The sequence below is a fragment of the Hemitrygon akajei genome, chromosome 14, assembly GCF_048418815.1.
Source record: "Hemitrygon akajei chromosome 14, sHemAka1.3, whole genome shotgun sequence".
In the NCBI taxonomy this organism is placed as follows: domain Eukaryota; kingdom Metazoa; phylum Chordata; class Chondrichthyes; order Myliobatiformes; family Dasyatidae; genus Hemitrygon; species Hemitrygon akajei.
The window spans coordinates 7,569,656-7,594,085 of NC_133137.1; the positions used below are offsets into that span (position 1 = coordinate 7,569,656).

Sequence of the window (24,430 nt, forward strand, 5' to 3'; positions counted from 1 at the left end):
GGGTTGGAGTTGGCAGAGTTGTGGAGATGGAGTTGTGTTGCCATGCACACACTAAAGAGAATGAAAAAGGAGTTACTGTTGGAAGGAGAAGCACACACAAAATGCTGGAGGAACTCGGCAGGAAAGGCAGCAGAATAAAGAGTCGCTGTTTCGGGCTGAGACCCTTCATCAGGACTGGAAAGGAAGGCTGAAGAAGCTATGGTAAGAAGGTTGGGAGGAGGGGAAAGAGTCCAAGCTAACAGGTGATAGGTGAAAAAGGTAAAGGGCTGAAGAAGAAGAAGAAATCTTTTCAAAGCTTATATTATTATTATTCAAAAATAACACAGGTACGTCGAAGTAACAACACTTACAATGCCTCAAAAAAAGAGAAATTATCTTAAAGATTGAAAATGTTTGTGAATAAAAAAGAACCCTACTAAGCAAATAAAGTGAGGAAAAAAAAGAAACCCTGGGTACAACTCCGGAGCCATGCGTCATACAGAAAGCTTCTAAAAATAAACATCAAACTGCCAACAAGAAAGAAAAATATGTCAAAAGAAACTTACAATCAGATCATGGAGAAAAACTATCAGTTAACTCAAATGATAATAACGAGCAAATGAGCCGTATCTCTTCTCAAAATCAAATAAAGGTTCAAATTTTCTCCAAATTCTAATTTTCTTCTAATTTCTCCAATTTTCTAATTTCTAACTTCTAATTTTCTCCAAGCTAAGACACAGCATCACTTGAGAGAACCATTGTGACAAAGTAGGAGCTGATATATCCTTCCATTTCAACAAGATGGCCCTCCTAGCTATCAATGTAACAAACACAATAACATGTTGGTCAGACACAGAAATACCACAGATATTTTGAGGAATTATTCCAAAAAGCACAAATTATTAGGTTGTAAATTGATTCTGAGTGCTTTAGAAATTGTCATAAAGACAGACTTCCAAAACTGTTTTAGTATAGAACATGACCAGAACATATGTGTCAGTGTAGCTATCTCAGTTTTATATCTATCACAATACTTGTCAAATGGTAACGATGTACAATTTTAAATTGAGTCAGTGAATGACTAGCGCAGATCGAAGAAGAGTTAACCAGCTTCAGAATCCGCATCCAATCCTCCCATATAAAAGTCAAATTGAGTTCCTTCTCCCAATCCTGAAGAAGAAATCTAATTGGAGAGTACAGTGTACCATATGAGAAAGGGGAGGAGGAGCATCAGAGGGAGGTCACCTCCTGTGTTTAATGATAGAAGGAAGTCTATTCCAAATTGCCACATTTGAATGAAAGCTGGAAATCAACAATAAATACAAGCCCTGAATGAATGTGTTGATTCCTCTTTACTCACCATGCTTTGATTTTACCAGTACTTGGTCAATAGCTAATTGTCCTTTGTAGAACTGAGGTCACACGCATTCTGTTCCAGCGGATTGCTAGATCTTGATTAGTCTGGTGGTTTTAATTTAGCTGGTAATCCAGTTGTACTGAAAAACCTCAGCATAAAGATTTATAAACAATACTGCAGGTTTGTAATGTGCACATTTAGAAATCATGCATGTTGATAGACCGTTTCTCTGTGGACCTGCACTCAAAAAGGTAATGGTGCACGAAGGAGGTCCTGTGAAAGCCTGAGCTTGCAGGAGTGGCACAGGGATGGTGTGGGTCGCTCCAATGACAATGAAACATCTGGAGGTGGTGGCCACAACGCTGGAGGAACGCAGCAAGAAAGGCAGAAGAACCAAGTGGCACAGAGCCGCTGCCTCACTGTCATATTCTCCCTGTGACCCCATGGGTTTCACTTATTTTCATATAACAAAGACGTGCAAAATTTGTAGCTCTGTTGGCCTTCAAACCTATCAACTTACACTTGTAGGTTTTTACACTAAGAAACCTACATTTTGCCCTTGATGTGTACATAGTGGTTAAAACTAGGGTTGGAAAGGGAAAAAAAAGATACAAGATTTGCTTTATTGATTGTACCTTGATTGAAATACCAATACATTGAATGAAATATGTTGTTTGCATCAAATCAGATCAACAAGGATTGTGTTAGGTGCAGCCCACAATGTCACCACGCTTCTGGGACCATCATAGCATGCCCATGACTTACTAACCCTAATCCTACCTGTACGTCTTTGCAATGTGGGAGGGAACTGAAGCATCCCCAGGGAATCCAAGAAGTCACCGGGAGAGTATACAAGCTCCTTACAAACAGTAGTAGGATTCAAACTGCAGTTGGTGACTGGTGGTGATAACTGCTATGCTACCATGCTGCCCACTGTATTGATGGGAATATGGGGACAATACAATGAATGCTTGAAGGTTGGTATGGATTTGGTGGGCCGAAGGGTCTTCTGACCCAGTGACTTTGAACTATAATGAAAATTAAGGATTTCACAATCCACCCTAGGTTTTTATCTATCATTCAAATTTTACTCTTCGTAGAGAACACACATGAACATGTTATTTTGCATCTAATTTGTAACGTCACCGCTCACTCCTTTATTCATATTGCTTCAATCAATAAGTCAAGACTCAGATCCTGTAAGGGGCAACAAACTGCAGATGCTGAAACCCCAGAATAAAAACAGAAAGCTGGAGATGCTCAGGAAAAGTTAAATGTTTCAGTCGGTGGCTTTTCAACCAAATTCAATAATGGAAGCTCATCAATCTGAAACATTTACTCTTGTTTTTTCCCTTTACATAAACTGCATGAACTTCCCAACATTTCCACCATTCTCTGGTTTGATTTCCAGCATCTGTGGCGTTTGATGTTAGTTTTATTAATGTAACCATGACTTAAACGCTTTCTATGTGCATGGCCCTTCTTTGCAAAATACAGTTGCTTGCTATCTAAACCTAAGGTGATCTCATTGAAACCTACCAGAAGCTGAACGTCCTGGACAGAGAGAATATGGAGAGGATACTTTCATTAGTAGGGGTGTGTATGATATGAAGGCACAGCTTCCGAATAAAAGGTTGTCCCTTTAAAAATGATTTGAGGAGGAATTCCTTCAGCCAGACTGTGGTGAATCTATCCAATTTGATGCCACAGACAGCTATGAAAACCATGTCACTGGGTGAATTTAAGGCAGGGGTTGATCTGTTCTTGATTGGTAAGGGGATTAACGGGTATGGGGAGAAGGCAGAAGAATGAGGTTGAAAAGAAATCTGACATGATTGAATGACAGAACAGTCTTGATGGGCTGAATGGGACAATTCTGCTCCTATGTCCAATGACTTAAGTAGTAGTACTGTTCTTAAATTAATCTAATGAGAACACAAATAACTCACTAGTTGAAAACAACTGATAGAGCATTTTGTTCATTTCCCAGAGCAACATACACAAAATGCCGGAGGACCTCAGCAGGTCAGGAAAGATCTGTGGAAAGGAATAAAGAGATGACATTTTGGGCCAAGATTATTCATTAGGACAGGAAAGGAAGGGGAAATCAGCAGAGAAGTTAGTCCCAAGTTTACCTTGATTTTAATGCACGGAGAGATATTGCTGTAGTAACAGCAGAATCAGAATCCACCACTTAAGTGTCATTTAAAATAAGAACTGAAATAATGTAAAAGCTGTAAAGAACCCAGAAATCGAACAGGCACATGTGTCACACTCTCATCACGGAGACTTTACAGGAAGTGAGGCAGCAACCCCAGCTTGCAGTAAAGCAGGAGCAGCGCCAAGGAAGCTGTTGTCCTTATGCGCTGATAAACCCCCCGAAGCCATAGACATTACAGAGGGAAAACAAAACTCTGAGATCAAAGAAGTCATCTGCTGCTAATTAATAGAGTGCTTTACGTGGAAAACACTTTCCAAATATGTTCCAGCTCTGGTGCAAACAATACCAGACGTTCTTCACTAAGTTGACAAGCTGACTTTGACTCGTTTAAGTACTTCATCATATCACCCAGAACAGTGCCACATTTCAATTGATTTATTCAGATGTGAAATTACTGTTGCATACACTTACACGACAGGTCCACTGAGCACAGAAAGATGCCACAAGCCAATGAGGCTCTTGGCAAGTTGGTCTTTTAGTAACATGGATCTTATTTTGGAAGAGTTTAATCCTAAAGGTAAATTGGTGATTAAGCACCAGACAGGATCTCCATCTTTGATACCTACAGATATTAGTTTTCCCTTAAATCCATACATTTTTCTCCTAAAAGTGGGAAGGAGGGTGGTTCAGATCCTGCTTTATTCCAGATGTCTTCTCTTCCATGGATAGCAACCCAACTTTTTCCTGCTATGGACACTTTAAATCAAATGTGTCTGGTTCTAAGAGGACTAAAGAAGAAGCAGATATAAGCAGAAATATATTGAAGGAGAGTGGTAGATCCAAACTAGTACAACATACAGGGGAAAAGGTACTATATCCCCCAGTTAACAGCATCACAATGTGTCATTACCATACTGCTGCCTGTGAGATCTTGCTGTGCATTTCCTACACTTGTTCGCCATTTTTTCCTATGTTACAATGAAATTTACACTCCAAGGGTACTTAACTGAAAACTGTTTTGGAACATACTGGGATTGTGAAATAAACCACATTAATGGAATTTCTTTATCATCTTTTAACACATTGCATAACCAATGTGGCTTGTAACTCATCCAAATTTCTCACTGGAGAGCTGTCTAATAGTGGTCACAGAATCCCCAAGGTGTTGTGGAAATCTCACATTTCCCTTTTTGCTGTGTTTCATTTTGCATTGGTGTGTGTGTGTGTGTGTGTGTGTGTGTGTGTGTGTGTGTGTGTGTGTGTGTGTGTGTGTGTGTGTGTGTGTGTGTGTGTGTGTGTGTGTGTGTGTGTGTGTGTGTGTGTGTGATCTATCCAGGATCAGCCATGATGGAATGGCAGAGTGAGTGTGTGTGTGTGTGTGTGTGTGTGTGTGTGTGTGTGTGTGTGTGTGTGTGTGTGTGTGTGTGTGTGTGTGTGTGTGTGTGTGTGTGTGTGTGTGTGTGATCTATCCAGGATCAGCCATGATGGAATGGCAGAGCAGACTCGATGGGCTGAATGGTCTTAATTCTACTCTGATGTCTTATGTATGGTTTTAAAAATTTCTTTCCCATGGTCATCTATCTGTGCAACATGGAAAGGAGAGGGAGATCGGTAAGGGGGACTTGCTCTGCTCTGGGGCTGCTCAGACCCTCTTCGTAAGAGAACACAGAGAAAAACCATGCGAGCCCATCTTGAGTGGTGATGGGGGGAAAGGAGGGGTTTAGTGCAACAGGTTATAAGTCTTTAACTACACATCTAGGCACTTTATAAATGTGATGAGGATTTCTGCATTTACCACCTATCAGGCAGTAAGCTCTAAACCCCCAGCACCCTCTGTATAAAGATCCTTATCTGCCTTCTTAATCTTCCAATTGTCTTAAAGCCATGATTAGGGGAAAAAGGTACTATTCCATTTATGTCCTTTATAACATCCTAATAATTCAGTCTCCTCTTATCCAAAGAAAACAAATAACCTCAGCCCATTCAATCTTTCTAGTTCTGGTAACATCCTTGTGAATAATCTTTGCATCCTCTCTGGCACGACGCCACGGGCTGGACAGCCACTTCCTGTGCTGGACTGTCCCATTTTCTCTCCAGTGCGATGACACTTTCCTAAAATATATGTAGCCAGAGAGTAGTGAATCTGTGGAATTTGTTGCCACAGACAGCTGTGGAGGCCAAGTCACTGGACATATTTAAAGCAGAGTTTGATGGGTTTTTGATTGGTAAGGTTTATGAAGAGAAGGCAGGAGAATGGCTTTTTGAGGGGGTAAATAAATCAGCCATGAACAAATGGCAGAGCAGATTTGATGGACCGAATGGCCTAATTCTGCTCCTGTGTCTGATGGTTTATAATCTTAAATTAGAATGATACACAGGATCCTAACTGCTCACTAAGCGGTGCTGTCTATTGTTCCAACATATTCTGCTTATTCCTAATGAAACTAACAAAGGAAATCAGATTTCCCTTTGTTTAATAAATACCTGTCCTTTCACCATTGGCAGATTGTCCAAAATACTTTGGCTCCTCCACACTCTCAATATCCTCCCATTTAATATGATCTCTTAGTCTAGTCGTATCCATTTAAATGTATTAACTCACACTACACGCAAATCAAACATTAAATAGAAGCCAGGCTCACTAACCAAAACAGAAACAGAAATGTTCAGGTCAGGAAACAATTTTAGAGAGAGGGAAATATTTTAACATTTCAGATCAAAGATCTTTCATCAGAATCAATCTCACTGCCTTAATTTATCAAGATAACTCCTTTATTCTTTCTAATATAATTCCAAAGGGACTTTGTCGCTTATACTGGTCGTCAGTTTAACACCACCTCTGAGAGATGGTTCCATCTCTCTCCAATGCAGCACTCGCTCAGTATTGCACAGAACTGTCAGAGTGAAGAGTGTGACTACAGAGATAAGACATTTACTATGGGGAGGCAGGGAATATTCTGTCTGACTTACATTCTGTGGAACAGACATAAATAGCTAGATTTTCTGGCCTTGATTGCAGGTCATCTGAAGCTTTGTCAGTTTCATTATTACATCCCCTATTGATATGCTGCACATCTTCACTTTTGGGCATATGGTTCACCAGGTCTTAACGATACAGCCAGCTCTTAAAGCGACACCTCACGGTTCAGTTAACACACTTCAAGTTACAGGGAAGTTTTCCTACAGGATGAATGGAAACCTCAGTGATGAGAGGGAGGTGGGAGAATGGAGATCAGAGACAGCCATACAGGCTACTGATGAATGGTACCCACAAGTAGAGGAGGATCACAGAAAGTCTTCAGAGCTACAGCCAGGACCCCTTGGCATGAACCAAGGAGGTTTCAGCAAGGTCAAGAAGGCAATTTTGCAGTATTGGGGGTGCCTGAAATATTCAAAGTATTGGCAATTGCCCGTGCCCACTCTCCCTAACCCAATGTCTGAAGGAAAAGTACACAGTCTCCTCTCTTTTTGGATTGAATTCAGCTAATGACCCAATATGGGAATGAACAACAAACTGTGAGATGTGCAAGAGATCGGTAGGAACAGCCTGAAATGCTCCTGAACTATCCAATAAAAATAATCTCAGCCTATCCATCTTTCTTCAGTTCTGACAATATCCTCATGAATCTCCACAGCTTCTCCAGTACAATCACATACTTCAAAAAACACAGTGATGGTGGCTTGATTTGAGTTGTCTTCCACGGAAAGAGCAACTAAGACTCACGTTGCATTTGAGGCCACAGGAAGTCAAAGTTCTCAGTGGAAACAAAGCGTACAATTTTTGAGTGCTGGTCCTTCAAATATTGCATCTTCAGGAAAAACAGCATCTATTATAGCTGGTTGCTGCAAGGTCAAGTATAAATCTGTTTTTTTTAGTTCAGCAAAGTTGAAACTCTCAATGCAAACAAATTTTTCATTTAGACATCACTCTTGATACCTTTTGGGGGAACTTTATCTCGGTAAAAACTGCTTTGGAGAATGCAGATCTTGCCTGAAAATAAAGAGATTCATTTCTTGTAAGGTAACAAGATATGTAATGTGCACACAATCACCCTGCCACGTGTGAAGCTAGTCTTCAGAGGCACAAGCCCACTTTTTTAAAAGATTTCTATGAATAACTTTCCAGGAAAAGACTTGTTTTTATGGGGCATCTTTTACATCACAAGATTCTGCCTGGTTTTAACGTACATCTCAGAACCAATCGACACTGTCGTTACCTAGGACTCAAAACGAGTGCTACCAGTTGTAGCTATGGCTGATAATTAACCACACTGAACATTCAGCAACAAAAATACACAGAAGATTTTGACTATCATTTTGACTCAAGCATACAGAAATTAGCAACAAGTATCAAAAACACATTAAGATTTGATGTCGAGCCACAAGAAAGCGTCAGTAAAGATTTACTTGATAAAACTGTATTTTTCACAGACATTTGTACATTTTTTTTGTTACAAAACTGTATAGTACTAAAATTTAAAATCAGTTTTTTGGTCAGAGAATATTTAATCTTTGTGTGCAATTATCATGTATTTACAAGGTCCCATGTTAGTGATTTTCCAATGATTATTTCATTATGTCATACACTCTCCACATAAGACATGGCTTAAGATAAATATATTAGTAAATAAATATTCTGAGAACATATTTCCATAAATGAAATGTGCCACTATACATATACAGAATATACACAGACAATTTCTAGCCTTTTTAACACGTTAGAAAAAAAAACTGGTAATGACGGAGGGAACTCTTGACCATTTTATAATTCTTTACAAGAAATTTCAGACAAATCTTTTTAAGTGCTACAAATATAAAATAGTGCCTTAAGTACCCAACAAAATTGTTACTTTGCATCGACTGGTCAGGCAGCAAAGGCATTACTGTGTACATAAAACTCTACTGTGGTGCCTTTCAATATGGGTGCACTAAACATAAACCCAACCATTGCCGTGTCACTCAGCTCGCTCCACGGCTTCCGTGAGTGCTTGTTATAGCTAATCTGGGTTCTCTTGATACAGCACAGTGAAAAACATTCAGTAACAGCCACAAAATGGCTGTCGCTTCCCTCCCCATCCCCAACCCAACTTGTTTTCCCTCCCTCCAATTTTCCCTTCCGCAGCCTCATTTCTCCCGCCCTTTTCTCTGTTTGCTCTTCTTACATTTCATATTGCTGACTTACTAAGGCAACCGTAACCCTGAGCATGTAGAAGGCTCAAAAATCCCTTGGACAACGGATCGAAGTTTATTCCTGATGTTCCTTGACAACAGTAGTTTTGTTGCCTTGCAACAAAGGGCAGCAGGGTTTTAAATAACAGCAGATCTTGATCTCACAAGACAAGCAGCACGAACTCAGTCGTGGGAAGATGCATCAGATTTGGTGTCTTTCTCCAGATATCACTTCTGTGTGTTTTGTCAAAGCTAAAACAGTCGGTTAAGGACTGGGTTTGGAGTTTTATTGATTGCTTCCCGTATCTCCGTACTTATTTACACACACACACATATATATATACTTTTTTATATATATATTAAAAAATATCAGATGTTCTGTTCAGTGACAAACTCTTTCTCTAGCAAAGATGGTCCGGACCCTACAGAAAGAAGAAATAGAACATGGTTACCAATGAGGAATGAACTCTCACTAAAAAAGTAAGTTTTTGAAATTCCGACCTATAGGTGGATTTCTTTATCATCAAGTAACCGTCATCCATTCAAAGTTACTATCCTGCTAACAGCAAAGTGAACTGTGACATTATTTGGTATACTTTTGACAAGGACTGAGGGAGAAGTGGTCAGATTCTCTGCACAACAAATAATCTATCAATGCAGAAATTCCCAACGATCAAATTTAAGGTATGGACTTATCAGCAGCATCACCATGGTTACGATCGGGAATACAATGAACGCACATCTAGGAATGGCTTCTCAGATTTGCCAAGGGCAGGTCTTTAGTCAGATGGAAACTTGTTTGTTTGCATTTTCTGTTTAATGAGTTGATTATGAATTCCTGCCCTCCAGGGAACTGACCCCTCAGTCCTCTCATCTTTCCAGAATGCAGAACATCCTATTTGTGTCAAATGAGTGAGGTGAGAAATGTAGCCAGCTGGCAGACCTGGGTTTGATCTGCACTTCAATGTGCAATACAAAAAGAGGCCATTTGACCCAGCAAGTCTGTGCTAGCTCTTTACGAGACAGATCCTGTCCAATATATACCTTGGCTCTTTCCCCACAACACAGCAATTACTGCATTTCCTTTCTGTCTCAAGTATCTATGTTCCATGTGAAGGAGATAATTTAATTTGATTACAATGTTCTTCCTTGAGGTGTATTCTAGGTCAGGACAATCACTGTGTGTGAAAGCTTTGACTTATATTATTTTGCCAGTCATTTTATCAATATCGTTTCACTCCTGTATATATGATGGTGGAACTGTTCAATAAAATCCACGAAAAGTAGATGCAAGTGTAGCTCATTCAACCCTTTACACCTCCTCCTTAATTCAACAATCACAAAACAACTATCCATTTTTCTCTTGAACATACTCAATGGTCAAGTCTTTATAGCCTTGCTGGGGACAGAATACCACTGGGTACCTTCCCAGTGAGTTAACTGCTTCCAATCTTTGTTCAGAATCACACCTTGGAATGGTTTAGGGAATCCGTATCTCTCAAGTACCCAGCATTTGAGCGACATCACCACCTCAAAATGAACGCAAATGACCAAAAAAAAAACATCTATGTCCTACTCAACTCCCTGGGTGAAAGTGGGAAATTATGACCTCCACAACTTTAATTCCTGGTTGCTGTTCAATATCCCCAGCTGAGAAGTGAACGGTGACGTATAGTAGATTCAAACTAGCTTTGACTCCCCACCTCCAAGTAGTCCTCAAACCCAGTGGTAATGACCTGCTAGACTCACCCTTTGCGACAGAGCTTCCATACTCACAATGTCTTATCGGTCGATGGACCACCCTCAGTAACTTCCACCACCTTCAATGAAATTGCACTATTGACTGCATTTTTATTGCCTCTCGTTAAAGATGCAGAAATTTCCAGCTCCTCTTTCATCCTTCTGAAGGGACTATCCCCTTGTCACTCACAGGTTCACTCTTCCCTTTCTACCATCTGGGCGGCGCAGTAGCGTAGAGGTGAGCAAACTCTTTTACAGTGCCAGCAATCACGGATTGGGGATTGATTCCCGCCACTGCCTGTTCTCCCTGGCTTCCACGCAAATTCCAAAGATGTACACAGTTACGGCTGGAGAGTGTGACAGCACGTGCGGTCTGTCCCAGTCCAACCCTCTACCTGCATTGCTCGTTTGCGCAAAATGATGCATTTCACTGTATGTTTCAATGTACGTGTCACAAGTAATGTTAGTGTGGTCCACTCTTTTCTGAAGGAAGCTGCAGGATATAATGCATGTCCTTGTACCTTATTACTTTCCACCACCCCAGAACACAAATAACCCTCCATAAATCATTTGCAATCCAGGGTAGTTTATTTAGGGTTCCAGTGCGGTCTTTCTCTCCCATCTCTTCAATATCCTTCCTTGTTCAAATAACCAGAGAGCTCCAAAGTATTGTGTCACTTGGTCCCACAACCTGTCATGGACAGTCACTCACTCCTTCTCTGCAACTTATAACACACATTCTTCCTCACTTTTTGTTCCAGATTTGATGAAGGGTCTGCAATCTAAACACCAGCCCAAGTTCTCTCTCTATAGAAGCTGCAGGGCCTGCTGAGTATTTTCAGCATATTGTGAACATGGAACATGGAACAGTACAGCACATTCGTGCCAAATCAGCTAAAAAATAAATCAAACACCCATCAAAATTAATCCCTCCTATCTACACAATGCCCATACCCTCCATCTTTCTCATATTAATGTACCTATCTAAACTTCTCTTGAAAGCCTCTAATATATTTGCTTCTATCACCATACTAGGCAGCACATTCCAGACATCCACCACTCTGAGTAAAAAACTTACCCCTTCACATCCCCCTTGAACCTACCCCCTCTCACCTTCACTACATCTTATTTTCCATTTGCATCAACTACTCATTCACAATATGTCAGTGTAGTCAGCATCTTCAGGGAGGAAAGGAGAAATATAATTGGAGAATCAACAAATTTAATTGAAAAAGACTGACTGGTTCTACACAATAGGATTGATGTGGATCGGCACGATTCTCATGTTGCTTATTTAAAGTCGACTACATCACATTACTGAACTGCTGCCCTGTCAGCTCCCTTCATCTTCACATTTTTTCTTGATTTAAATTTTTTAAATGCATACTTAAGTTTGACTGTTTTTACCTTTTCAGACTGCTCAAGGGCAGTTGTAGCTGTTCCCAATTAGACTCCGATCTTCAGAAGTGCACTGTACTCTAAATACTAATGCTTTACAAATGTGCTAAGCACTGCCACACAAAGCCAGTATTGCAAAAGTTCAGATTCATTTATCAAAACATACCCTCAGTGGCCACTTTATTAGCTAGCTCCGAGTAGGTTCTTGGTCTTCCGCTATTACAGCCCATCCACTTTAATGTTCAAGGTTTCTCCTTCCGGTAAACAAATCCACCCCCCCCCCCCCCACCTCACTTCCTCAATTCCCCACTCTGATATTTTACCTCTTCTCAACTGTCTATCAATTCCTCCTGGATCCCCTCCTCCTTCCCTTTCTCCGCTCATATCAGATTCCTTCTCCAGCCCTTGACATTTCCCACCCATCTGGCTTCACCCATCACCTTCCAGCTAGCCTCCTTCCCTCCCCCCACCACTGCTCCTTTTTATTCTGGCATCTTCCCCCTTCCATCTCAGTCCTGAAGAAGGGTCTCAGCCCGAAACGCTGACATCTATTCATTTCCACAGATGCTGCCCGACCTGCTGGGTTCCTCCGGCATTTTGTGTGTGTTGCTCTGGATTTCCAGCATCCAGGCTTCCTTGTGTTTGTGACATGCTGTGCATTAAGAGAAGCTCTGCTGCACACCATTCTTGTAAAGCTTGGTTCCTTGAATTACTGTCACCTTGTACAGCAGATACCAACATAAGAAATAGGAGCAGGAGTCGGCCATCTTGCCCGTCGAGCCTGCTCCGCCATCCAATAAGATCATGACTGATCTGGCCATGGGCTCATCTCCATCTACCTGTCTTTTCCCCATAACCCTTAATTCCCTTACTATGCAAAAATCTATCCAACCTTGTCTTAAATATATTTACTGATGTAGCCTCCACTGCTTCATTGGACAGAAAATTCCACAGATTCACCACTCTCTGGGAAAAGCGGTTAATCCCCCGAATCTTGAGGCTACATCACTTAGTTCTAGTACAAATGTACCTAATAAAGTGGCCACTGACTGATCACTGAAATACATAATGAAATGCATCATTTGCATTAACAACCAACAGAACCTAACAAAGTGATAGGGGCGAAACCGCAAGTAATTCCAACACTAAAGTGACAATTTGATATTGGGGTGCAGGCACTCCTGCCACTTGCATTTGAATGCCTTCAGAAGGTCACAGACTTTCCGCTGATATTCAGGGCAATACTTCATTCAGCTAGAATGGTTGAGCTTGACCTCCCTGGGAGCTGTGAACAACAATAATCAGTCATGGAGATGATAAAGAACTAAATGTGGAATACTGTAGTTAATATAACATGATCCTTAAAATGACTGCGGTAACATCAAGGAAATTCTAACTGTCCTGGCTGGCTTGTAATCACAGGACAGAGTATTTACAGTAAAAAAAAATCTTAAGATCCTCTTCAAAAACTGTCCATCACATCTCAAAATGCTTCACAGCTAATTAGTTGTTATGGAATTGTAACTTCTTGCAATGTGGACCGGTCACATTGTCAAATTCCAATAATACAGTGCAGGGAAACATCACGTTCCTTGGTGTGCACGGAACAGATGATCTAACTGGGACCTACAATGCCTCCTCATTAATCAAGAAGGCACAGCAGTGTCTACACTTTCTGAGGTGGGCAGGGATCCCTGCCCTGTTCTACAGGAGCAACATCGAGTGTCCGTCTGGCTGCATCATTGTGTGGTATGGAAGCTGCAAGCTATTGGACCACAGGACCCTGCAGAAGACAGTGAAGACCACCGGGAGGATCGTTGGGGGTCTCCCCTACCCCCATTTGTGACATTTACCAAGAGTGTTGTACACAAAGGGCCCGAAGCACTGTTGACGATCTCTGTGACGCATCCCAGAATCTCTTTGACCCACTACCATCAGGAAGGAGGTACAGGAGCAACAGGACCGAGTCTGCCAGACTGTGTATTAGCTTCTTCCCTCATGCTGTGAGACTAATAATGAACACTCTGCCAGCACCGAGGTCTCGTCACTAGGACAACCAAAAATTGACTGATTACTGCTTACCTATGCTGTGACTTCACATGGATTTTGAATTATATTTTATTAACTCATTGTGCTAATGTTTTGTTTTAGGTGCTGTGTGTGATATATGTACTGTGGGTGTACCGTAGTCCAGAGAAAGGTTGTGCCGTTATATTGAATGTATGTAGCCAGATGACTTGAACTTGGAAAGCTAGGAGTATATTACAGATTTAAAGGTTAGCTTTATTTGTCACATGTACATCGAAACAAACAGTGAAATGTGCTGTTTTGCATCACAGTCCCAGGATTGTACTGGGGGCAACCCACAAGAGTTGCCGCACGCCCCGCACCAACATAGCTTGCCCACAAATCAATAACCATAGGAAATCTGAGCACCCAGCGGAAACCTAGATGGTAACAGGAAAATGTACAAACTCCTTACAGTGGGGGAGAGGAGCATGCAAGCAAAATATCAACAGAAGCAGAGAGGGGGCAGGGGATGGACAATGGGAACTGACAGACCGGATGGTCTTACTATGCTTATCGTGGGTAAGCCACTGATCCAGAATCCAGACAGCTTTCAGTTAGGGTTGCCATGCAATGAAGGGTTTGCCGTAACCTTCCGATATTTCCCAAATAACATATAACATATAACAATCACAGCACGGAAACAGGCCATTCCGGCCCTCCTAGTCCGTGCCGAACTCTTAATCTCACCTAGTCCCACCTACCCGCACTCAGCCCATAACCCTCCACTCCTTTCCTGTCCATATACCTATCCAATTTTACCTTAAATGACACAACTGAACTGGCCTCTACTACTTCTACAGGAAGCTCATTCCACACAGCTATCACTCTCTGAGTAAAGAAATACCCCCTCGTGTTTCCCTTAAACTTTTGCCCCCTAACTCTCAAATCATGTCCTCTCGTTTGAATCTCCCCTACTCTCAATGGAAACAGCCTATTCACGTCAACTCTATCTATCCCTCTCAACATTTTAAATACCTCGATCAAATCCCCACTCAACCTTCTATGCTCCAATGAATAGAGACCTAACTTGTTCAACCTTTCTCTGTAACTTAAGTGCTGAAACCCAGGTAACATCCTAGTAAATCGTCTCTGCACGCTCTCTCTAATTTATTGATATCTTTCCTATAATTCGGTGACCAGAACTGTACACAATATTCCAAATTTGGCCTTACCAATGCCTTGTACAATTTTAACATTACATCCCAACTTCTGTACTCAATGCTCTGATTTATAAAGGCCAGCGTTCCAAAAGCCTTCTTCACCACCCTATCTACATGAGACTCCACCTTCAGGGAACTATGCACTGTTATTCCTAGATCTCTCTGTTCCACTGCATTCCTCAATGCCCTACCATTTACCCTGTATGTTCTATTTGGATTATTCCTGCCAAAATGTAGAACCTCACACTTCTCAGCATTAAACTCCATCTGCCAACGTTCAGACCATTCTTCTAACCGGCATAAATCTCCCTGCAAGCTTTGAAAACCCACCTCATTATCCACAACACCTCCTACCTTAGTATAATCGGCATACTTACTAATTCAATTTACCACCCCATCATCCAGATCATTTATGTTTATTACAAACAACATTGGGCCCAAAACAGATCCCTGAGGCACCCCGCTAGTCACCGGCCTCCATCCCGATAAACAATTATCCACCACTACTCTCTGGCATCTCCCATCTAGCCACTGTTGAATCCATTTTATTACTCCAGCATTAATACCTAACGACTGAACCTTCTTAACTAACCTTCCATGTGGAACTTTGTCAAAGGCCTTGCTGAAGTCCATATAGACTACATCCACTGCCTTACCCTTGTCAACATTCCTCGTAACTACTTCAAAAAATTCAATAAGGTTCGTCAAACATGACCTTCCACGCACAAATCCATGCTGGCTACTCCTAATCAGATCCTGTCTATCCAGATAATTATAAATACTATCTCTAAGAATACTTTCCATTAATTTACCCACCACTGATGTCAAACTGACAGGTCTATAATTGCCAGGCTTACTTCTAGAACCCTTTTTAAACAATGGAACCACATGAGCAATACGCCAATCCTCCGGCACAATCCCCGTTTCTAATGACATCTGAAAGATCTCCGTCAGAGCTCCTGCTATCTCTACACAAACTTCCCTCAAGGTCCTGGGGAATATCCGGTCATGACCCGGAGATTTATCCACTTTTAAATTTCTTAAAAGCGCCAGTAATTCCACCTCTTTAATTGTCATAGGTTCCATAACTTCCTTACTTGTTTCCCACACCTTACACCATTCAATATCCTTCTCCTTAGTGAATACCGAAGAGAAGAAATCGTTCAAAATCTCTCCCATCTCCCTCGGCTCCAAACATAGCTGACCACCCTGATTCTCTAAGGGACCAATTTTATCCCTCACTATCCTCTTGCTTTTAATATAACTGTAGAAGCCTTTCGGATTTACTTCCACCTTATTTGCCAAACCAAACTCGTAACTTCTTTTAGCTTTTCTAATCTCTTTCTTAAGTTTCCTTTTACATTCTTTATATTCCTCGAGCAATTCCTTTACTCCATGCTGCCTATATCTATTGTAGACATCCCTCTTTTTTCGAACCAAGTTTCTAATATCCCTTGAAATGGGAAAGTGGAAAACTCAATTTACATATTCGAGAAGAAGTACAGAGATATTCCTTGTTGCTAGGTTCAGCAAGACCCAATTAATGAGAGCATGCACAGATTATAACTAACCTAACTGAACTGTCTGGTATAGCAACAAGAGAAAAATTAATGAATGGGATACAATCCAGGTGGAGTTTAAGGAAGTGTTTGACAAGCTGCCGTATAGAAGGATGATTATTAAATGAGATTAAGGATATAAATAAAAACAAGGATATAAAACAGGTGATGGTAAATTGTACAAAGAGTAAAATTTCAAAATTTACGAGGAAAATCAAACAGGGTGCAATCGTAAGAGATAGGAGCAGAATTTGGCCATTTAACCCATTGAGTCTGCTTTGCTATTCCATCTTGGCTGATTTATTAATCAACCCCACTCTCCTGCCTTCTCCCCGCCACCTTTGATACCCTTACATCAAGAGCCTATCAACCTCTGCTTTAAATATCCCCCATGACTTGGCCTCCGCCTCTGTCTGAGGCTATCAATTCCACAGGTTCCCCACTCGCTTGCTAAAGAAATTCCTCCTCATCTCTTTTTCGTGAGGGCAAAAGGCAAGAATGTTGCCAATCAACTACAGGAGACCAAGAGTGGGCAGGCAAGATGGAATTTAATGCAGAGAAGTTCAAGGTGATGTAGTACTGCTGAGAAGAAAAGATACAAGGATGTTCCAAGTAACTGTTGGACTAATGTCAGTGGCGGGTAGGATTTTAGAACTTTTATTTGTGCAAAACCTGACCAGTCATTTGCAGAGGTTTTAATTGATTAAGGATAACCAGCATAGGTTTGTAAAGCAAGGGTCATTTTTAACTAATTGAACGTTTTGATGGAGTCACAGAGAATGCTGGTGAAGGAGGTGGCACAGTTGCTCAGAAGCTTGTGTGCATTTGAGAAGATGGTGGAAGAGGTCTGAGCAATGCACCTTATATTTCAAAAATGTTAGTGTAAAAGAAGAACATTTATACTAAAGTTCAATAAGGTTCAACTAGGAATTATGTCCTGCAATGCACACAAAATGCTGGAGAAACTCAACAGACCAGGCAGCAACTATGGAAGGGAATAAACAGTCATCGTTTTGGGCCCAGACCCTTCATCAGGAATGGAAAAAACGATGAGAAGTCAGAGTAAGAAGGTGGGGGTGGGAGCTCTGTACTGCTATGGCCACCACATTTTAGGAAGGACGCAAATGATCCAAGAGGTTAGGGATTTTATCTTCAAGATGGGGATAGAGTAGTTTGGGATGCTTTTCTTGGAGCAAGAGAGGTTTAGGAAGATTTTCTAGAGGTATAAATGCTTAGCATAAGTTTAATATAGATTAGGAACAGAAGTGGGCCATTTGACTTCACAAGACTGGAATTTAGAAGGATGAGAGGGGATCTGATTGAAACATATAAGATTATTAAGGGATTGGACACACTGGAGGCAGGAAGCATGTTCCCGCTGATGGGTGAGTCCAGAACTAGAGGCCACAGTTTAAGAATAAGGGGTAGGCCATTTAGAACAGAGATGCGGAAAAACTTTTTCACCCAGAGAGTGGTGGATATGTGGAATGCTCTGCCCCAGAAGGCAGTGGAGGCCAAGTCTCTGGATGCATTCAAGAGAGAGTTAGATGGAGCTCTTATAGATAGCGGGGTCAAGGGATATGGGGAGAGGGCAGGAACGGGGTACTGATTGTGTATGATCAGCCATGATCACAGTGAATGGTGGCGCTGGCTAGAAGGGCCGAATGGCCTACTCCTGCACCTACTGTCTATTGTCTATAAGACTATTCTGCGCTTCCACAAAACCACGATCAACATTGCTGTCCTGCCTTTCCCCATATCCTTTGATTCTACAGTTTCTGTTTTGAATGAACTCAGTAACTGTATGTTTGTTCTTAGGGAAGGAAACTAAAACGCTACCTAGACTTAACAGTAGTTATGTTTCTTCTAACACTCAAATACCCTTGCAGTAAAGCCCAGCATACCATTTGGCTTCACAACTGCCTGCTGCACCTGTAAGTTAGCTTTCTTTAACTTCTTTACAAAGGAATTAAGATCCCTTTGAGTATCTGCATCTCCTAGTCTCTATTTAAAACTACCATTTCTGTTTGTGCTATCACAGTATATAACCTCACATTGTCCACATTATTCTCCACCAGTTGTGCTTTGTTTCCTTGTTTACTTTCCCTATATCCATTTGAAGCCTCTTTATATTCTCATCATCACTCACATTCTCAGTTGTCTCACCAGCACACTTTGCAATGTTGCATTGAATCTGCTCGGGGATATTGTTGCTATAGATTGTAAATAGATGGGAGTTGGAAGGTAGATCTCTGCAGCTCCCATCTAATCTCCCAGCCCAGCAACCAGGGAAAGACCTGCTTTTTTATCGATTTATTTCCCCTCTGTTAACCAGCTTTCATCCCATGGTAGTGCATTACCTCAGATCCATGAATTGTAACATAGTTCACCAGCCTCTTGTGTAGGCCATTATTGAAAGCCCCTGAAAATGCAAAACAAGCAGGAACTAGTTCTCCTTCATCGACTCTGCCAGATACATCCTTCCAGAATTCAAAACAGATTACACAGGTTGACTCTTTTCCATTATGTTGTCAAGCAAGGTAGAAAAATGAAAATTATTATTAGCTGATGATAGGGGACTTGGGGTGATTAATAGTGGGGGATGTGAGGAAGATCTTATCTGTGCATCAAGTGCATCTTGAATCCACTACCCATGAGGATGGTGGAGGCAGAAATGATTAATAACTTCAAACAGAAATTGGATGGGTATCTGAGTGAAATAGATTTGCAGCAATATAGAGATTGATTGATTTTTCTGTTCAACAGAGAGCAGACATTTCTAAATTGGCCAAGAAGCCTCCTTCTCTGCAGCAAGATAAATCATCATTTACTGTAATCTGATTTACTGAAGTTAATCTGCCAGGGCACATATGTGCCGCTCAAATGTTATTCAACAAAATCTTGAGATGAGCAAATTACAGAGATAACATCCGAAAGCTTGGATGGTTGTAGGATGATCTGGCAGCAATTTACGATAAACTTTATTATAACTTTATCTGCTAGTTATAATAAACAACATTTTGAACCATACAGGCACATTGCTGAATGGAAGATGCTAGACCTCTCTCAGGAGTGGTTGGAATGCTGTAGTACCTGCAACAGTCCACTACTCAAATCACGTAAGCATGTGGTGCAGTGTATGCACAGGTAGGGCTGTGTAGGTGCACACATAGAGGCAGGTGAATAGGGGTTGCTTACACAAGTGTCTGGAGTGGTGTGGAGGTTGGATGGAACGTGTCCATACCTATAGGCAGGTGCATGTTTGGGGATTTGTCTTTGCGCATGTGCTGTCTGTACAAAAAAATACAGTGAGCTGTCAGGTCAGCAGAAAAGATTTGTTCTCATGAACTTCCTCTGAACCCTCCCCAAAGACAGCTCATCCTTTCTTAGAGAAGGGACCCAGAGCTGATCACAATACTTCCAGTCTAGTCTGACCAATGCCTTATAGAGCCTCAGCATTACCTCCTTGCTTTTATATTCTAGTCCTCTTGAAATGAATGAGTCCACATTGCATTTGCCTTCCTCACCACTGACTCAACCTGCAAGTTAACCTTTAGGTAATTCTGCACTAGGACTCCCAAATCCATCTCTGAAATTTCCCCCCATTTAGAAAATAGTCTTGGCCTTTATTCTTTCCACCAAACTGTAAGACCATTCTTTTCCCTCCACCGTATTCCATCTGCCACTTCTTTGCCCTTCTCCTAATCTATCCAAATCCTTCTGCAAACTTACTGCTTCATCAGCACTACCTGCCCCTCACCTACTTTGTGTCATCTGCAAACTTGTCCACAAAGCTATCAATTCCGTCATCCAAATCATTGACATATAACGTAAAAAGAAGTCCCAACAGTGAACCCGGTAGAACGCCACTAATAATCAGCAGTTAAACAGAAAAGGCCCCATTTATTGCTACTCTACACCTCCTGCCATTCAGCCAATCTTCTATCCATGCTAGTATCCTTCCTGTAACACTATGAGCTCTTAACTAGTGTAGCAGCCTCATATTTCCAGGAGAAAGAGGCAGGCACTTCTTCAAATCATTGTAGACAGCACCACCCTGCAAACAGCCTCTTCCGAGAGCTCCATTCTGGAAAGCGCTGTAGGGCTATTAAAACAAACTATTTAATGCCATCTTAAAAGTTTCTTCACAAGGCAGTTAATCTGATCAACCATTCCAGTTACCCCCCACCCCCTCTAATAACTCCGTCACTGCAAAGCACAGTAAAACACTTTAAACCACATTGTGCTGTTCACATTGCTGGTATTGATGTACTTAAGCACATTTTATTCCATATCTGTATTTTGATACTAAGTTTTCTTTTTACTAATACTTAATTATTTTATAATTGTTGAGTGTTGTTTTTTTGTTGCATGGCCACACACCACAGCAAATTCCCAAAAATGTACATGTATAGGGTGAATAAAGCTGATCCTCGGTGCACGCCTTGTTTAGGAATCATTAAGCTTCTTGAACGGGTTACTAAAACAGACGGTGGAGGCTGGAATGGGGCACAGCAAGAGGAAGGCAATGTAGAAATGCAGGAAAGCAGCAGAAAGGTGGACAAGTGAAGGGTGGGAGAAAAGCTGACTCCTTCAGGCAGAACTGTCAACCTGTCTTCCCGAAAGATTCTCTCTTTGCTGGAGGAACACTGCAGGTCAGGCAGCATCTATGGAACGAAGTGGACAGTCCGTGTTTCAAGTCGAAACCCCTTACCAGGACTGGAAGAAAGCAGGGGGCAAGAGGGTAGGGAGAGGTGGTGCAGCAAGAGCTGATAGGTGATGGGTGAATCCAGCTGAGAGGGAGAAATCAGGTTGATGCGGGGGGGGGGGGGGTAAAAGTGGGAGGAATGTAAAAGCTGAAGAAGGTGAAACCTGATCTGCACTGTGCGATGATTTGTTCTGAGTAAACAGAATGCAAGAGAAGCATGGCACTGTATCTCCCACAATTCCAATTAACACTCCCAGGAAAATGTCAATTGGATAATAAATATTATCCAAATGTCAAGGAAAAGACGTAAAGATATCAAGGAACTGAACAAATCAATAGAGATGCATAATGAGATGTTACATTAAGAATTTTTATTCTGTATTTTTTTATGCTGTGGCACGGGTGCAAACAACAAAATCCAGCAGCTTTTATTGATGGGTGTGTTTCAGTCAATGTCATGCGGCTCTCTTAAGCTGTCGATTTTATCAAGCTTTAACTCTACCACCGGTTGCTTTGAAAGTATACTTAGACCTATCTTGTACCAAAGATCTGCAAATACTGTATCTAAACAGCAGTAAATTTGAAGATACAGTTCATTGTAGGCTTTCAGCACACCAGTATGTAAAGACTTTGAAAAATGAGCAGGTGCTGGTGCCTTTAGAGATTATCACATATTCTCAGTTAAGTCCTTGTTCCAGCTCCTGTTAACTCCTTCAACTGCTGCTGTAATACAGTCCAGTCGGTCACAGGCAAAGCCACCCCCCACCCCCCACCACTGAGCACAATTGTAAAGAGCACTGTCAGCAATGCTCAACGTCCTGGAGCAAGGCACTTAACCACACACTGCTCTGCCACGACACCGGTCCCAAGCTGTACCGGCCTAGTGCCCTTCCCTTGGTCAACATCGTGGAGAGGGGAGACTTGCAGCATGGGCAACTGCCGGTCTTCCGTACAACCTTGCCCAGGCCTCAGTCAACATCGAAGTCGATGGACAGCCGAAGAGCGAGTCATCAATGGCTCCCATCGTCTAGATCATTCTCTTCTCGCCTATATCATCAGGCTCTTGCACCAGCGAAGATAACTTCACTCACCTCAACTCTGAAACCATTCCACAATCTACAGACTCAACGTCAAGGACTCTACAACTCATGTCCTCAGTATTATTTATTTATTTACTGTAATTTTAAAATTTGCACTGTGTCTTTTGCACAATGGTTGTTTGACAGTGTATTTCTTTATTTTCCTGTAAATGCCTGCAAGAAAATGAACCTCAGGGCAGAATATGGTGTCATATATGTACTTTGATAATAAATTTATTTTGACTTTTATGTTGTAGGAATTCTTCCGAAGTGCCCTACCGGCAGCGATTATTTAAAAAATTTAATTGCAATTATAAAAACAACAAATTATGCTTCTTAGTATGACCATGGCAACTAGATTATCAATAAAATCTTGTTCACCAAAATCAGTCTTTTCTACTTTCTTGAGCAAATAGGTCAAAAGACGATTATAAATATAATCCAAATCAAACTGCTGGGGGAGCTCAGCAGGTCACACAACATCGGTGGGGTGAAATGAAGAGTCTAGTGATACGTTGTGAATGTTGGGAAGTTCATTTTCTTTGGATACAGATTCCAGCGTCTGCATTCCCGTGTGTCTCCATTTGCAACATAAAATCATCTGTAAAAGGATCTAGTAAAATCATCGGCCTACTGAACAGACGTCGATCAATGCTGCTCCACCTACTGGTGGCAGAGCAGGACAAGGATGCTATCGTGTCCATTTGGGACTCAAACCGCTGTTGTATGCATTGCTAGACTACATACCACACTTGTAAAACGTTAACTGTGATTGCTCTGAACAGATGAAGTACACAGGGCAATGTAATAGGTGGGTAAAAAGGTATATAGTGTGCTGGCCTTCATTAGTCAACTGTTCAAGAACTGCTAAGTAATTTTGCAGCTCTATATAAAATTCTGGTTAGACCACGTGTGGGAGTATTGAGTTCATTTCTGGTCACCTCAGTATAGAAAGTGTTGAACCAATAGGGAGAGTGTGGAGATTTACCAGACTGCTGCCTGGATTAGAGAGCATGTCTTACGGGGATAGATTAAACAAGCTATGGCTTTTCTCTTTGGAGCGAAGGACGATGAGAAGCAACAGAGAAGACAGAGTTGTACAAGGTGATAAGACGCATAGATAGAATGGGTAGCCAGCACCTTTCCCCCAGGGTGGCAACAGCTAATATGAGTAGACATAATTTTGAAGTAATTGGAGGAAAGTGTTGGGGAAGGTCAGGGGAAGGATTTTCGCACAGACAGCAACGGGTGCGTGGAATGCAATACCAGGGCTGGGAGTAGAGGAATAGAGGGACATTCAGGGATATTCAAGGGACTTTTACACAGGCACATGAGTGAAAGCAAAAAATAGAGGAATTTGTGGAAGGAAAGATTACATTGACCTTGGAATAGATTAAAGGGCCAGCACAAACATTATGGGCCGAAGGGCTTGTACTGTTCTATGTTCCAGTACCAGAAATGCCATTTAAATAGATCTACCTTCAGCAAATAGTTTTCTCTAGCTTTCACATGGACCCTTCGTTGGATCTGACTTGAGAGGGAGATGAAGAAAGCACACGGGAAAGAGTCCCAGTTGCTTTGTTTAGGTTGGTTCAGCTTCTCGATCCTGGATTTAACAATCTGTAGTTTTTTTAATATTCACCACTTCTCTGCCTTTAAAATCAAAGAGTAAATGATAACCCTGCAGTATCCTTTACCCAGGCTACATCAGGACTTTGAATACAGTAAAGAGTTAAAAAGGTACTCAGCAAAGTTGCTTCCCAGTTCAAAGTAGATCAGATTGACAATGATTGATATCTGGCCTTTGGAAAGAAACAAACAATCTTCCTCCCCCACAATATTTTATAATTTTACTAGAAAATGTCATGTCAACACGCTTAACAAAATAATTACTGTAGGTTTGAGCTGAATTGGAGGATGAGAGGTCAGTGACAGGGAAATAAATGCAACATTGTGAGTAGCGTTTAAAGTGTGATACTAAACTCCGGCATTCTAATCCATCACCACCTAAGCTTTAGAGAAAGATACTTTGCTGATGGCCACACTTTCC

The 24,430-nt window shown here is 41.4% G+C and overlaps 1 protein-coding gene across 2 annotated transcripts in view; it reads right to left on the reverse strand.

The window, feature by feature from the left end:
* Positions 1-7,759: 7,759 nt before the first annotated feature.
* znrf3 (zinc and ring finger 3) overlaps positions 7,760-24,430 on the reverse strand; it is a 242,171-nt gene continuing 225,500 nt past the window's right edge. Inside the window, exon 9 of one of the 2 annotated variants that reach the window (XM_073065444.1) lies at positions 7,760-9,088. In XM_073065444.1, coding sequence (XP_072921545.1) covers positions 9,036-9,088 — 53 coding nt within the window. In that variant the 3' untranslated portion in view covers positions 7,760-9,035. The remainder of the gene's footprint in view (positions 9,089-24,430) is intronic. The other variant, XM_073065442.1, reaches the window with a different exon arrangement.